The 16,066-nt window shown below is 36.9% G+C and overlaps 1 protein-coding gene across 1 annotated transcript in view; it reads left to right on the forward strand.

Moving 5' to 3' along the window:
* Positions 1–16,066, forward strand: part of LOC150090288 (F-box/LRR-repeat protein 5-like) — a 204,433-nt gene that overhangs the window by 75,726 nt on the left and 112,641 nt on the right. The window contains exon 5 of the mRNA XM_090369064.1: positions 1,608–1,799. Within this exon, the coding sequence (XP_090225190.1) occupies positions 1,608–1,799 (192 nt within the window). The remainder of the gene's footprint in view (positions 1–1,607; positions 1,800–16,066) is intronic.

A 16,066-nucleotide genomic window follows, 5' to 3' on the forward strand; every position in this document is an offset into this window, starting at 1 on the left:
GCAGGAGCAGCAGCGGGTAGCACTCGCTTCTTGATTAGACAAGGGTTTGAGCCCATGACCACCAAATACGGAGGATGCGGAAAGGTCAAGGAATGACCACTGTATATTTCTGGAACAATATGGCCCTAGTCGCTAATGCTCCTAAAAACCAAATAACAAACAAACAAACAGTATAAAATCTGTCTACAAAAAGTAGCTTTGACTGTTCTTTCATAGAAGACAGTACTTCTGCCAACACCAAGCGAGTCGCTTGGTGTTAGCAGAAGTGCTACAGAAAAATATGCTTTATTGAAAGAACTGTCGATGTCTGGAAAATGGCAGAAATGGAATAAGTCTGTCCCTGCAGTCGATGAGTTTGCTTTGGATTGTATATGAAGGTTAGTGTCAGTATAACAGTAATGTAAATATTAAATTAGGCATTATTGGGATGTCAACTGTGGAAGGATACATTTTGAAATGAAGATTGAGCTTTATTGGGCATAGACTAAACAATTTTATAGCAAAAATGTTGGCAGGTATATGTCCTATAACAAAAGCAATGTAAAAATGGCAAGAAGCATTGAACAATGTATATGCTGACAGATAGGCTTGACTGTGTTAGACACATAAGAGAAAATGAGGAAAATTATTGGCACAAGGATTGTTTAATCAAAGAGAATATAATTGATCCAGTTATATTTTTGATAAATGATTTTGAAGATGAAACGGATGAATGCAGTGTAGAATTTGATGCTTCATTTCAGCCCATATAGAACCTCTGACATAAATTGGCAACATCATCTGAACAGAATTAAACCAAACTGCCCTTTTCAGGGCCATTATTTCTTGGTAAAGAATCAAACCAAGTCAAAATGTTGTAATTTTTTTTACAAAAATAAATAATTATTTCACAGTGATTATTATATGCTAAATTATTATGAACTTATTACAGTTTTAAACCCTTTCAACCCAGAGGATGCAGTGCAATTACATACACTCTCCCCTTTTGAGAATACAAAACAAACATTCAAGTCCAATGCAACTTTATAATAATAATAATGACAGTTATAATACATTAATGAAATTAATGACAAGTAATTATTAACATTATGTACTGTATTTTTCATATATAATAATGTACATTAAAAAATTATTAACATTACTCTCATATTTATCATTTCAAAATTTCTATGTTTGTTTATAATAATTTAAGCATGGATGTTGCTTCTCTTTTTTCTGAGATACTAACTCGTTGCAGAAAATGCACGTAATTCATATATGTTTAAGCTTTAGTGGAACTCCAAAGTAGAGGGGAGGCGAATCAGTTGAAACTGATTCACCTCCCCTCTAAGAGTCTGAAGTAAGAGGGAACAGACTTTAGTTCTCATGTATAAATTACTGTATGTACCTGATCTCTATGTTAAAATTATTCTATGTAATAAATATGACAGTCTCCCAGTTTATAAATGCTGTGTATTATAACAGTGGTATTTTTTAAATCAGGATTGCTTTTTTTCCCCACCCATTTATTAATTCATTCTATAAATTGTGAAAGTCATACCAGTTTTCTTATATTTTTCATTGGCAGGGTAAGCTTACTAATTTTTTTTTTTTTATTATTATTTTAGAAGCTGAAGAAGACTATACACCACATGATCCAGTATGGTTCTCAAAACTTCCACCAGAAGTCATGACAAAAATTTTTTCATATCTGTCACCACGAGATCTTTTACAGTGTTCTGAAGTATGCCACAAGTGGAATCAAATAGCATATGATCCTCTTCTGTGGCATTGCCTTTATCCTACATATTGGGCTCAAGGTTAGGAATCTGTTATACATTACCAAAACTATTCTTTGATGTACATTAGGTTTCAATATTTTCCTCAAGTTTTGTATCTGCCAAGATAAATCATATATCATTCAAAAAGTCTCAAATAGGAATTAAGTTTGATATTAACCAGAATTTGTCAAGTAATTTTTAAATATAAAATTAAGTAATTTATACATTTGTGTAAATCAGCATATTATATATATTATAAGCAGAATGATTACTGGGGCCATGTTAACACTATGGCCAAACCGGCCATGGCCGGAGCCTCGCCTGAAGAGGGGCCTCATTATCAGTTAAATATTTTCTAAAGTAGTGATAAAAATTTCTAATAGTAATAATAAACCAAGAAAACTTGTAATATAAAAGCATACTTAAGCTTAACTTGTTAAGCGTTTAAATTTTATTCTTATACCTTTTTATTGTACAATAAATAAGTTAAAAGTTTTTATTAAAATTGTTTTTACTGTTACTTTGTTTTTCAAGTCAAAAAACATAAAACATTTTTTACCTCTTATTTTGCATTTTTATCGAGGGATTACAATATAAATATAAAACCTATGCCGTATTTGTATTTATATGTGTGTGCAATATATATGTATATATATATATATACATATACAGTGGAACTTCTCTATTACAAACTTCTATTTAACGAATTTCTCTATATCATGAATTTTTTCGTAAAACATTGCACCTCGAAACAAAATTACATGTAAAATTAACCCCACATAGCAAAATGTTAGTCTCTCTATAATGAATTTTTAAAAAAAAAATTAGCGAAAGCATTTTTGAAGATTTTCAAGCATTTACTGCTAAACAGCTGCTCAAATATATGGCCTCCTTCCCTCCAAAATTGCTCATTAGCATCTGGAATTAATCATCCTTTTTAGTGAACACTTGTGACACCCATAGGAGGGTCTTTGTTTCATTTTTGCTACAGTTATAAAACCAAATGGGTTTTCTTAAAAGTTGTCATAAACTTTGCAATAATAGGGTAGATTTGTAAATTGATGTTGGCTAAGGGGAAAACGAAATTTGCTGTGGGTAAATCTTTAGCACACTGCGGCAGCTATCCATAGAATGCTTCAATAATGCCTACTGAGTGAAGGCGCCTCCGTAGTCAGGTGGGAAGGAGCAGCAGTGCGTAGCACACGCTTCTTGATTAGACCGGGGTTTGAGCCCGTCACCACCAAATATGGAGGAAAGGCCAGGAAATGACCACCGCATATCCCGGAGCAATATGGCCTTAGTTGCTAATGCTCCTAAAAATCAAATAACAAATAACAAGCCTACTGAGTGACATTTGCTTCTCACCTCAACCGTACCATGTGACCTTCCTGTCAGTCATTATGTGATAGTTTTTGTATATATCTGTTCTCATCTAACTGGACTCCCAGTAAATGATTTTCACAATTTTTTTTTTTTTTTTATTTCATTCTTTTTGGACAATTTGTCATCAATCACATAGGGCTATATGCTCTTGTTTTTTTTTTCCTAAAAAAGTAACATACAGCATACATTAACCATAAATTTTCTTTTGTGTATATATGAATGAAAGCAGAATAAAAGAAATTCACAAAATTGTATATTTCTTCAAAGTGATTGGTAGGAAAGGTCACGTTATACTGTTGAATTGACAAGTGAACGTCATTGAGTAGGCAGTACTAACAATTAACTATATGGCCAACACAGCAAAGTTTGCGGTGGCTACACGGTGTATGTATTGGCAAGAGCTGCAGTTGAGTAATTTTTACAGTTGTGGGAACAATGTCAAAGAGAAAGTGTTTAAGTATTAATGATAAGGTCAAGATTCTTCATGATATTGACCAGGGTTTTAAGAAAAAAGATATTGTGGAGAAATATAGCATACCTGTAAGCAGTTTATCTACTATTTTAAAAAACTGAGAATCAATTTAAATGCAATTGAAGGAGGGCAGATAAGATGCGAACTAAGTTGTGTATATACGAAGATATTGATAAAGCTGTTAAAAAATGGGTGCAAATGATATGTGAAAAGAATATACCAATATCAGGTCCAATAATTAAGCAACAAGCTCTGACATTTGCACAGTCCCTTGGACATTCAGAATTTAATGCGAGCACTGGGTGGTTAGATCAATTTAAGAAGTGCCACAGAATTGTGGAAAAGGTTATTTGTGGAGAAAGTTTTAATGTAAGTAAAGAAGATTGCAACAATTGGAGGAACAGCACCGTAAAGAAGCTTTTGGAAGAATATGAACCTAAGGATGTTTTTAATGCTGATGAAATGGGTTTATTCTTTAAATGTTTACCTAATAGAATGCTTGCTTTTAAGAAATGTAAATGTTTTAGCGGAAAACAAAGCAAAGAAAGAATCACTGTGCTAGTTGGAGCCAATGTGACAGGAAGTGAAAATTAAGACTTCTAGTTAGCGGAAAATCAAAAAAACCCAAGATGTTTTAGAGGCACAAAATGTTTGGAAGTTGACTATACTTTTAATAAAAAAGCATGGATGACATGTGATATTTTCAATGAATGGATATTAAAACTAGACAAGCATATAACAAAATTAAAAAAAAAAAAAAAATCGTGTTGATTTTTTTCAACACGGCAAAATGTGCTGGACAGTTGACTACTGTCCGGCACATTTTGCCAAACTTAAAATTGTGAAGTTGTTGTTTTTACCACCAAACGTAACGTCAAAATTTTAAATTTCATTATCGAAAGAGAATAATAATGAATATTTTCAAGGCAGTACAAGAAAATAGAAACTTGGAGGTTACAATTAACCTTAGAGATTACATCTTTGAACTGGGCAAAAGTTTGGACAAATGATGTCACTGAATACACTATTCAAAATTATTTTTCAAAAGCAGGATTTGCATTGAATACAGGAGTCGAATGACAACCAGACAAACAAGATGAACTGCCCCTTTCACAACTGAAAAACTTTTGGACATTATTAGAATTGTCTGGAAACATAGTAGTAGTAGTAGTAGTGGCATGTGATGCAAGAAAGCAAATGTATGAGCTTATGCAGCATCAGCCACAAAAAAAAAAAAAAAAAAAATCACACCATTCCCTCCAAATGCCTGTCCAGTTCTTCCTTAAATTTATTCAACCTATCAACTTCCACAACGACAGATGGAAGTTTGTTCCAGCAATTACCCACCCGCTGGCTAAAGGCAAATTTCCGCACATCTATTCTACATCTGTCTTTTCTTAATTTGAATTTATGCCCCCTTAGGTTCGTAATGTGAACAAGTGGAAGTATCCCATCAGAATTCAGCATGCTGAACCCATTCAAGGCCTTATACACCTCAATCAGATCACCTTGCAGGTGCCTAGTCTCCAGCCACTGCAATTTGCAGAACTTAAGCCTCTCTTGGTAAGATGATCCCTTCATTCCCCTCACCAATCTTGTTGCCCTTCTCTGTACACGCTCAAGCAAATGTACATCCTTCCTAAAATTAGGCCTCCAGACCTGTACACAGTACTCAAGGTGTGGCCTGACCATTGCCTTATACAGAGGGATAATCACCTCCTTTTCCCTGCTAGCAAAATTCCTATATATCATTGACAAAACCCCATGACCTGCCCTGGCAGCCTGTCTGCATTGCTCAAAAAACTTCATATCTGCCTGCACAATTACTCCCAGGTCTTTTTCATTTTCTACCACCTTAAGTGTAGTACCACACAGTTGGTACGTTTCTCTGGGGTTACTTTTACCCATATGCAGTACTTTGCATTTGTCAAGGTTAAACTTCATTTGCCACTTCTTAGCCCATCTGCCCAAATTATCTAGATCCTGTTGCAGTAGCACACTGCCATTACTGTCATTAACAACCGTGCCAACCTTTGTATCATCTGCAAACTTCGACACTAAGCCTGATATACCTTCATCAATATCATTGATAAATATACAAAACAACAATGGACCCAACACTGAACCTTGTGGGACTCCACTAATAACATTAGTCCAAGAAGAGCAGCACCCATTGATTACCACCCTCTGTCTTCTCGCACTTAACCATCCTTTTATCCATTGTAGCAACTTACCCTTAATACCATTCTGCTCCAATTTGTACAATAGTCTTCTATGCGCAACAGTGTCAAAAGCTTTCCTGAAATCCAAATATATGATATCAAAATTATTTTTTGCATCCAGTTCCTTTGTAACCACATCATAATATCCTATCAAATTTGTCAGACAAGACTTTCCCTTAACAAACCCATGCTGTGTCTGAATTATTGCTGCAGTCTTGTCTAGATGATCCTGCAATGCATCTTTAACCAGTGACTCCATTATTTTACCCGGAACAGAAGTTAAACTAACTGGTCTGTAATTACTCGTGTCACCCTTCGATCCCCCTTTGTGAATTGGGGATACATTTGCACATCTCCAGTCCGTGGGAACCTCCCCTGAGTCCAAGGATGCTCTCATAATTATGGCTAAGGGTTTGCTTAGTTGCTTTGCTGCCTCCTTTAATATAACTGGATAGATCCCATCCACCCCAGGTGCTTTTCTTACGTTTAACTTCAACAGTTTCTCTTCCACTTTGCTCTCAGTTATTACAAAATCATTAAGTATCCTGCTACAATTTGATAACCTTCTGCCATTTTCAAACCTTAATAATTTCTCACGTGTGAATGTAGATGCAAAATACTCATTCAGTTTGTTTGCTATCTGAGCAGGATCATCAACAGTCGAACCATCAATGTCATGTGGACCAATCAAATTCATCCCCTTCCTTTTAGAGTTTATATAAGTAAAGAAATCCTTGCTGTTTTTCTTAGCATCTTTTGCCAAGGATTTCTCGTAATCTGCCTTCGCCTGCTGAACCTCCTTTGTGACCTGATTACAGATTAACTTATATCTGCCATAGCCTTCTGAGTTGCTTGATAATTTATATGCATCCCATGCATTTTTCTTCTCTGTTACGAGTCTCATTAGTTCATTTGACAACCATTTAGGCCTAAACCTTGAACAGTATTTCTTAATAGGTATGAAACTTTTAGTAGCATCCACGATTAATTCCTTGAATGCTTCCCACTTCCACCTTAAACTCCTCGAAGGGAGTAATCGCAGAATGGGACTTGTTAGCTGTATCAGAGGAGGAGATAGTTCAAGAGCTAAGTAAACAAAAAGTCATACAAGCAAGGAGAATTATGACTCGGAAAGATGGTATTCTTGTTCCCACTAGGAGCATAATTCTTACTTTCAGCTCTCCCATCCTACCATCATCTGTTAAAGCAGGCTATCTCCATTGCCGTGTCCGTCCTTACATCCCAAACCCACTCAGGTGTTACAAGTGCCAAAGATATGGACACTCCCAAACAGCATGTTGAGCTGAGTCAGTATGTCCAATTTGTGGATCGAAGGAGCACAATCAAACTGAATGCACTGCTACGACTTCTGTTTGTCCAAACTGTAAGGGTGATCACCCAGCTTTTTCCAAAAGTTGCGAACTTTGGAAGCAAGGAAAAAAAATTCAGAAATATAAAATTGAGAATAAAGTGACATATCCAGAGGCGAGAAGGCAAATACAAAAAACAGATCCAAAACGTACATATGCAACGGCTGCTAAACAATTTCAGTCAACAGGTACACAAACAGATGTTGCCGTTCCCCCAAATATGTCTATCGCTAATTGGGCACGCTCCATGCGCTCTGCCCCCATACAGTGTCCTTCGCAACAAAAAATTGAACAAGCCAGTAATACCCCAATTACCATTCCAGCTAATGTAAACCCAACAGCAAAACAAAAAGTGACAGAAACCATGGTACTGAAACCCCCAAATTCAACCAGAATGGATATTGACCAGCACAATGACCGAGAAGATGCCATATTAGAACTTCATGCAACTGATGAGATGGACGTAACATGTCCCTACTTTCCAAAGAAAGACAAAGGAAAATCGGATCGATGCAAACAAGTCGCAACTAAAAAGCAGTCAGAAACAAAAACAACCAACAAAACCGCCTAATGGAAAGAATTCTTCAATGGAATTGTAGAGGATTTCGCAGTACAAAAGATGATATATGTGATCTCATCCACCGTTATGATCCAGCAGGCGTATCCCTACAGGAAACTTATTTAAATTCACAAGTGTGTCCTACCATAAAAAATTACTCTGTCTTTAGAAGAGATAGAAATATCGACTCTCCAGCCCATGGAGGAGTGTCGGTTCTTATAAGAAACAACGTACCCTCCAAACATATTGCTCTTCAGACTCCTTTTGAAGTAGTGGCAGTGCGCATTGAAATTGGCATCACTCTTACAATAGCATCTATATATATTCCTCCTAATTTCTCATTTTCTTCAGATGATCTAGAAAAACTAATAGAACAGCTACCGTCTCCTTTCTGTTTACTTGGAGACTTTAATGCTCATCATCCGATGTGGGGATCTCCAACAATTGACAAGAGAGGCAAGTTAATAGAATCCCTTCTGGACTCTTATCAACTTACCCTTCTGAACACTGGTGAACCTACCTATATTCATTTTTCGACAGGATCCATGAGTGCAATAGACCTGTCAATCTGTTCTCCTTCCGTATATACTATTATGGAGTGGTCGGTTCTTGAAAATACACTAAACAGTGATCACCTTCCGATTCTCTGCAAGCTGCAAACACGGGCAAACTCTCCTTCACTACATCGCTCCACTTGGAAATTTCGTAGGGCACGCTGGTATGAATATGCAACCCACGTGCAGTTAGACAATAAAATAATTCAATCTCAACCCATAGACAATGTCACAGAACATGTAACTAAACAAATATTACAAGCTGCTACCTCCGCAATACCAAAATCTTTCCCGGGGAAACGGAAACATAGTAATTACTGGTGGAATCAAGATTGCACACACGCCAAACAGTACAAAAATAGAGCTTGAAATTTATTTCGTAAATTTCCCACAACTACCAATCTAATTAACTTCAAAAGACTGAAAGCTCAGTTCCGCCAAATAAGACGAAAAGCAAAGAAAGATGCCTGGATTAGCTTTTCCTCGAGCATAAACAAGGATACAGACAGCAGAATTATCTGGAGAAAAATACAAACACTAAATGGCAAATACATTCAGTCCCCAGCTACAATACTAAACTGGGAAGGGAAAGAGTTGTCATCCCCGGGAGAAATAGCAAATGCCTTAGCGGAATCATTCGCTAGCATATCAGCAATAGCCTCCTACAAACCAACCTTTCAGCGAATTAAAAAAACTGCAGAGCAGCATAAGATTAATTTTTCCACGAGAATTTCACATCCATATAACCAGCCATTCACATTAACAGAACTTTTTGGAGCACTCAATAAAACATCAAATAGCGCTGCTGGTCCAGATGGGATCTACTATATAATGTTAAAACAACTGAACGACAAAGCAAAAAGATCATTGTTAAACTATTACAACCGAATATTCTTAGAAAATGCTTACCCAGTTTCCTGGTGTCACTCAATAGTTCTAGCCTTCCCAAAGCCCGGAAAGGATCGTACCTTTCCACATAACTATAGGCCAATTGTTTAGGCAAAGTCCTGGAAAAAATGGTTCACAGGCGGTTAATCTGATTCCTGGAAACTAACAACCTGCTAAATAGTAATCAGTACGGGTTTCGGAAAAACCGTTCCACCTTAGACGTAATGATAAAAGCAGAGTCAAATATACGTAATGCCTTCATAAGGGGACAGCATCTGGTGACGATTAATCTATATATTCAGAAAGCCTTTGATACCACCTGGTTGTATGGTGTTCTTAAAGATCTACACTCTTTCGGCTTGAGAGGTCATCTACCCCAATTTATACAAAGCTTCCTATGCCATAGAACTTTTCAGGTCAGATACATGAATAATTTATCCAAAACATTTGAACAAGAGGAAGGTGTACCACAGGGTTCCATTCTGAGTCCAACATTATTTGCAATAAGAATCACCAACATGACAAGGGATGTACCAAATACAGTACAATCATACATGTTTGCCGATGACCTCATTATCTCTACTCAATCCCAGACTATGAACACCATCGAAAGGCAACTTCAAATTGCTATAGCTAGAATAGAATCATGGGCATTGCGGAATGGTTATTCCCTAGCAGAAAAGAAGTCTACTGCTATTCATTTCTGTAAAAAATGGAAACTACATCCGGATCCAGAAATATTTTTAAACAACAGCCTGATTCCAGTCACTAACAATTTCCGTCTGTTGGGGTTAAATCTAGATAATAAACTTAATTTTTCTTCCCGTATGGTATACCTCCGGAATACTTGTCTTAAAAAACTGAATATCCTAAGAGCTGTCTCCGCTATGTCCTGGGGTGCTGACAGAAGCTCTCTCCTACATCTTTATAGAGCTTTAATAAGATCACGCTTGGATTATGGAGCACCTGTCTATGACTCTGCCAGGAAAAGTTCTCTATTACGTCTGAATACCATCCAGCATAGTGCCCTTAGAATAGCTGTTGGAGCCTTCAGAACATCTCCGGTTCACAGCCTGTATATTGAGGCAAACGAATCCCCTCTGCATCTCAGGAGAAAAATGTTATTGTTAAATTATGCAGCAAAGATTGGAAGTACTCCAGCCCACCCCAGCTGGCAGTATCTGTTTGATCCTCAACACACCCCGCTATATCACAATAAACCTAATGAAAACCGCCCTGCAGGGATTCGACTGCAAGAACTCATGATCAGTTGGAAAATTAACTTTAAGAATATATTCCAAGACCTTGCTACTCCTGAACTTCCCTGGACTGAATTCATACCTCTCTGTGACAATTTCTTTTCAAGATGGGGAAAATCCTCCCTGGCAAATACCAACTTTCAACAGCTACATAAACTGCATTCTTTGGAAAACTCAGAGAAAGTTCATATCTATACCGACAGCTCCAAAACAGATACGGCTGTTGGTGCAGCAGCAGTTTCCGCCACTTTCTTAACAGCTGCCTCTCTTCCCACTGAATGCAGTATCTATACTGCAGAATTATTTGCAATAAAACTGGCTCTAGATAACATAAACAAATATCATATTAAACAATCTCTGATATATACAGACTCTTTAAGTGCAATCAGTGCCTTTCAATCTACCTTTCCTCCCTCTCATGCCGTTCTTAAAGAGATCCGGTCTAAATTATTTTACCATCAAACAGCCAACTACAAGGTTGTCTTCTGCTGGATTCCTGGTCATGTCGGCATCCAAGGTAATGATCGTGCGGACGAGGCTGCTAAACATCCCGACTCTGGATCTTACAGTCAACTGAAAGTTCCATACACAGACTACAAATCCATTATTAAAAAAACATGTTGGAAACAATGGTCTCACCTCTAGGCTGCTAAACATCCCGACTCTGGATCTTACAGTCAACTGAAAGTTCCATACACAGACTACAAATCCATTATTAAAAAACCATGTTGGAAACAATGGTCTCACCTCTGGCAATCTCAAACCAATAATAAACTGTTCCAGATAAAAAAAGAGCCTCAACTGTGGACATCTAGTTTTAGAAGAAACAGGCGACAAGAAGTAATCCTGGCAAGGCTTCGCATCGGTCATTCACATCCAACTCATCTGCATTTGCTTTTGGGAGAGACTCCTCCTCAGTGCTTTTTTTGCTAGTCGCACCTAACAATAAAACATATTCTCATTGAATGTCCCCACCTTTCATCTGTCCGAAATTCCAGCTTCAGCTCCCTCTCCAACTTGCAGGAACCCTTAACCTTATCACATATTCTTGGTAAGGAAGCAAATTTCGAGAATCTGTTTAAGTATTTAAAACGCATAAACTTATATAACAGCATCTAATCATAACGTGATATCAGTGATACCCAAACCATGAACAGGCGCAATATGGCCCAAGAGACCCTTGTGCCAAAAACCTCAAATACAACAACAACAACAACAACAGCTTCCCACTTAGAATTTACTGTTGGTAACATCGTCAGTTGATCCCACTGTACAGAATTTAAAAACTGTCGGAGACCACTGTACTCGCCTTTACGGAAGCAAAAACCCTTTCTTTACCCCTGATGGTAATTAAATCTTTAAGTAAATCCCACGTCAGTACACTGTGATCACTGCCACCTAGTGGTTCTTTTATCTGCAAATTCCTAATACATGAATGATCACTGCTGATAACTAGATCAAGAGTATTACTTTCTCTGGTTGCCTCTCGAACATGCTGCTGCAGAAAACAGTCATCCAATAAATCCACAAAAGTCTGACTAGTGTGTGAGTGCCCAATCCACAAGTTCCAGTCAATATCTGGGAAGTTAAAATCTCCCATTATAAGACATTCCGATTTACTAGCCCACTCTATTTCTCTGTACAATTGTTCATTGTACTCATTCGAGTCATTAGGCCTATAACACACTCCTACTCTTATTTTTGATTTCGCAGTGCATATGTCACACCAAACTGACTCAACAGTGCACTGTTCATCTATATCAACTGGATGCACTTCTTTTGATTTTATGTTTTTCTTAATTAACAGCATAACACCTCCTCCCTTCCTATCCTGTCTATCCTTTCTGTACACATTGTACTCCCCAAATTCCAGTTCGGCATTCCTTATATCAGTGTGACACCATGTCTCTGATATCCCAACAATATCTGCCTTTGATGTCTTGACCAACACTTCAAATTCATCAAATTTATTTACTATACTTCTAGCATTGGTATACATGCAAGTATACATGCGCCTATTTTTATTCTGAGTTACTCTAACACATCCCATATACCCACCAGTTTCACGATGACTGCCACCCGTCCCTGAAACCCCCAACACCCCTCACTCCAGGTCACTATTTATTCTAATAGAAGTTGTGCAAGAATCACCTTCACCTTCACATCAAAAATGAAATAACACTGGATGGTTGTGTTTTTGTAGATCAAGATCTGTCTACAACAGAACATCCAAATGAAGGTGAAATACTGCTGAACAGTGTTAATAGATGCCACCATGATCATGAAGAAATTAATGATGACACTGAAGAGCATCAGAACAACCCGTAGAAAAGCCAACTTGCGAAGAATTGATTCACACTTTTAAAATGGTTCGTCTTAGTCTACAGTTTTGTGAAAATGTTCCTGATAACGTTTTTAATGGTCTGAATAAATGTAAAGTTTTCTTTGAGAATCGGACATTTTTTAATTGTACTGTTCCAAACAAAATTACCAATTTTTTTTAAATTTGTGATACTTACCAGCGAAAATTGTGTAAACGTAATTTAAATAGGTTTTGTTTTTGAAATGAAATACATTAAAAATAAATGTCGATTCATTTTCATTTTTTAATTAGATAACAAATTTCAATAAAAAAGATATTCTCTGTATAACGAAATTTCTCTATAACAAATTTTTCCGCCGGATTTATTGAATTCATTATAAGGAATTTGACTGTATATGTATTAAAGGGGCCTCAAATTTAAATATGGCTGGGGTCCTATTTCACCCTTAATCAGGCCCTGTTAATGACAGTTGAACAACAATACATTAGATAAGAGTTTTACATGAGTTTTCTTTACTTTTTTTTAAACTATTCCTTGATTCTTTTGACAGAAAATTTGAACAGTATGATTAAATAAAATATACATAATAAAAGCATGCCATCAGGAAGAGAATTTACTGATTTAAATAAACTAACCACTGAATTTTAAACTTGAACCTTATTTTTGACCTTTATAGCTAACCACCATGGCATTCTGTATCCACTTAGAATACAAATACCATAGACAATGCAGTGCTTTAAATCTTACCTGTTAGTATATCAGGTTATAAATGAGAATGCATGAAATTGCCACAGTGTATTCTGTATACAATGTATTCTGTATACCTTATGGCTTAAACTTTTCTCTTATAATTACGCATTAAAATTTTGTAGGATGTTGATTTTTATCAGTTGTAAGATAAGAAGAATGAAAAAAGATCCTTCCAGCAATTATGGCCTGGATGGTTATGGGAGATATTCAAGCAGACTGGTAGTCTGCTTGAATATCTCACAGTTCTGATTAGAAATGCATTTCGAATTGAATGCCATTTCCTAACGTACCACCATCATAGATAAGCAAATTATTATTTTTTAGTGACACCAGGGCCTTTATGCTCATATTCATATGCATATTCTTCTCGGTGAAAGCGTTCATGGCTGATTTGCATGCACATTGTATGGTCTGATAATCCCAGAAAAACTTGTTGGGGAGAATCATACTCTCCCATTAATAGGATTCTCATGTGTTTGAGGGGAGCCCTCAAACTGCAAATATCATAGTTTGAGTCCTGATTGAAGAAGGTTTAGAAATTGCCTTAGTCACCAATGGGAATCAAACCCAGGCCTCTCCAAATCAGTGGCAGACAGCAGTGTATTGTGCTGACTAAGCTGCCAAGCCTCCTTGGCAGCTTAGTCAGCACACCACAGATAAGTATGGGAAAATAGTAGTAGTGGCATGTGATGCAAGAAAGCAAGTGTATGAGCTTATGCAGCATCAACCAAAAAAAAAAAAAAAAAAATCATAACACCATTCCCTCCAAATGCCTGTCCAGTTCCTCCTTAAATTTATTTAACCTATCAATTTCCACAACGACAGATGGAAGTTTGTTCCAGCAATTAACCACCCGCTGGCTAAAGGCAAATTTCCGCACATCTATTCTACATCTGTCTTTTCTTAATTTGAATTTATGCCCCCTTAGGTTCGTAATCTGAACAAGTGGAAGGATCCCATCAGAATTCAGCGTGCTGAACCCATTCAAGGCCTTATACACCTCAATCAGATCACCTTGCAGGTACCTAGTCTCCAGCCACTGCAAATTGCAGAACTTAAGCCTCTCTTGGTATAGAGGATCCCTTCATTCCCCTCACCAATCTTGTTGCCCTTCTCTGTACACGCTCAAGCAAATGTACATCCTTCCTAAAATTAGGCCTCCAGACCTGTATGCAGTACTCAAGGTGTGGCCTGGCCATTGCCTTATACAGAGGGACAATCACCTCCTTTTCCTTGCTAGCAAAATTCCTATATATCATTGACAAAACCCCATGACCTGCCCTGTCTGCATTGGTCAGAAAAATTCATATCTGACTGCACAATTACTCCCAGGTCTTTTTCATTTTCTACCACCTTAAGTGTAGTACCACACAGTTGGTACATTTCTCTGGGGTTACTTCTACCCATATGCAATACTTTGCATTTGTCAAGGTTAAACTTCAGTTGCCACTTCTTAGCCCATCTGCCCAAATTATCTAGATTCTGCTGCAGTAGCACACTGCCATTACTGTCATTAACAACCCTGCCAACCTAAATAGCCCATCTAATCCTCTCTATGTAATTATCTGAAAAATATATATGTACCTGTCACCTCTGGGGAGAAAACGTATAGCCATGGTATAGAACCAACTAATTTTTAAAGAAAATATTCAAAGCAAATTTTTTTTAAAGTGAGTAACAAGAATCAGATATAAATTGTCGTTAATAGACTAAAGCAGATATGCTATCACTGTAGACTGTGACCCAGCTCTAATAGAATTATTTTTAAAAATTCTTAATTGCCTCAATATGGCAGATTAAAAGAATGACATTCTGTGGTCAAATAAAAGACTATCATACTAGCTTCTGTGCTTTCCAACCTGATATTTCTGCTGTGCTCTAGATGATTTTTGAGCTTGCATTATGATTGCCTTATATAGGAAACTGGTAGAAGACTACCAGTCTGCTCCAATTGCCCTTCCTTCTCCAAATTGTTTTCCTCCCTGATCCATTCCAGGAAAGAATAATGTTGAGGGAAAGAATTGTTAGGTGGCTGGTTGTGTTAAGGGTAGAGCACCTGAATTTATGTGGTTTTTGCATTATCTTATGGGAATGCTGTTAGTAACTGTTCATTGGTGAGAATTTATTTTCCTAGACACTCCAGATAATTTTTACTCAAACCACTTCACAAATATAAAAAATTGTCTAGTTAAGAGCCTTGCTCTGTTGGACCTTTCAAAATTGCGTCATCCAGTTCTGATTCTTGAACTAAATTAGATAAATTCTTGCCCTCAACATTATCTCCAGCATTTATATCAGAGAATAATTTAAAAACAATGCATTATTTCAGGTCCATCCCCACAACCTCCTCTGGCATTCATTGGATCTGCACTAAATTCACAGATACAGCAGTTCAGCCATCCTGGTATTTTTTGCTCATTAGAGAACATCAGTTTATATTATAACCTGTCAGAATAAAGAGCCATTTAAAAAAAAAGTTATATTTCAGTCATTAGAATCATGGAATAGTAGCAATGTATGCTTTG

This window comes from Mastigoproctus giganteus, chromosome 2 (genome assembly GCF_048544385.1).
Source record: "Mastigoproctus giganteus isolate SK-2022 chromosome 2, ASM4854438v1, whole genome shotgun sequence".
NCBI lineage: Eukaryota > Metazoa > Arthropoda > Arachnida > Uropygi > Thelyphonidae > Mastigoproctus > Mastigoproctus giganteus.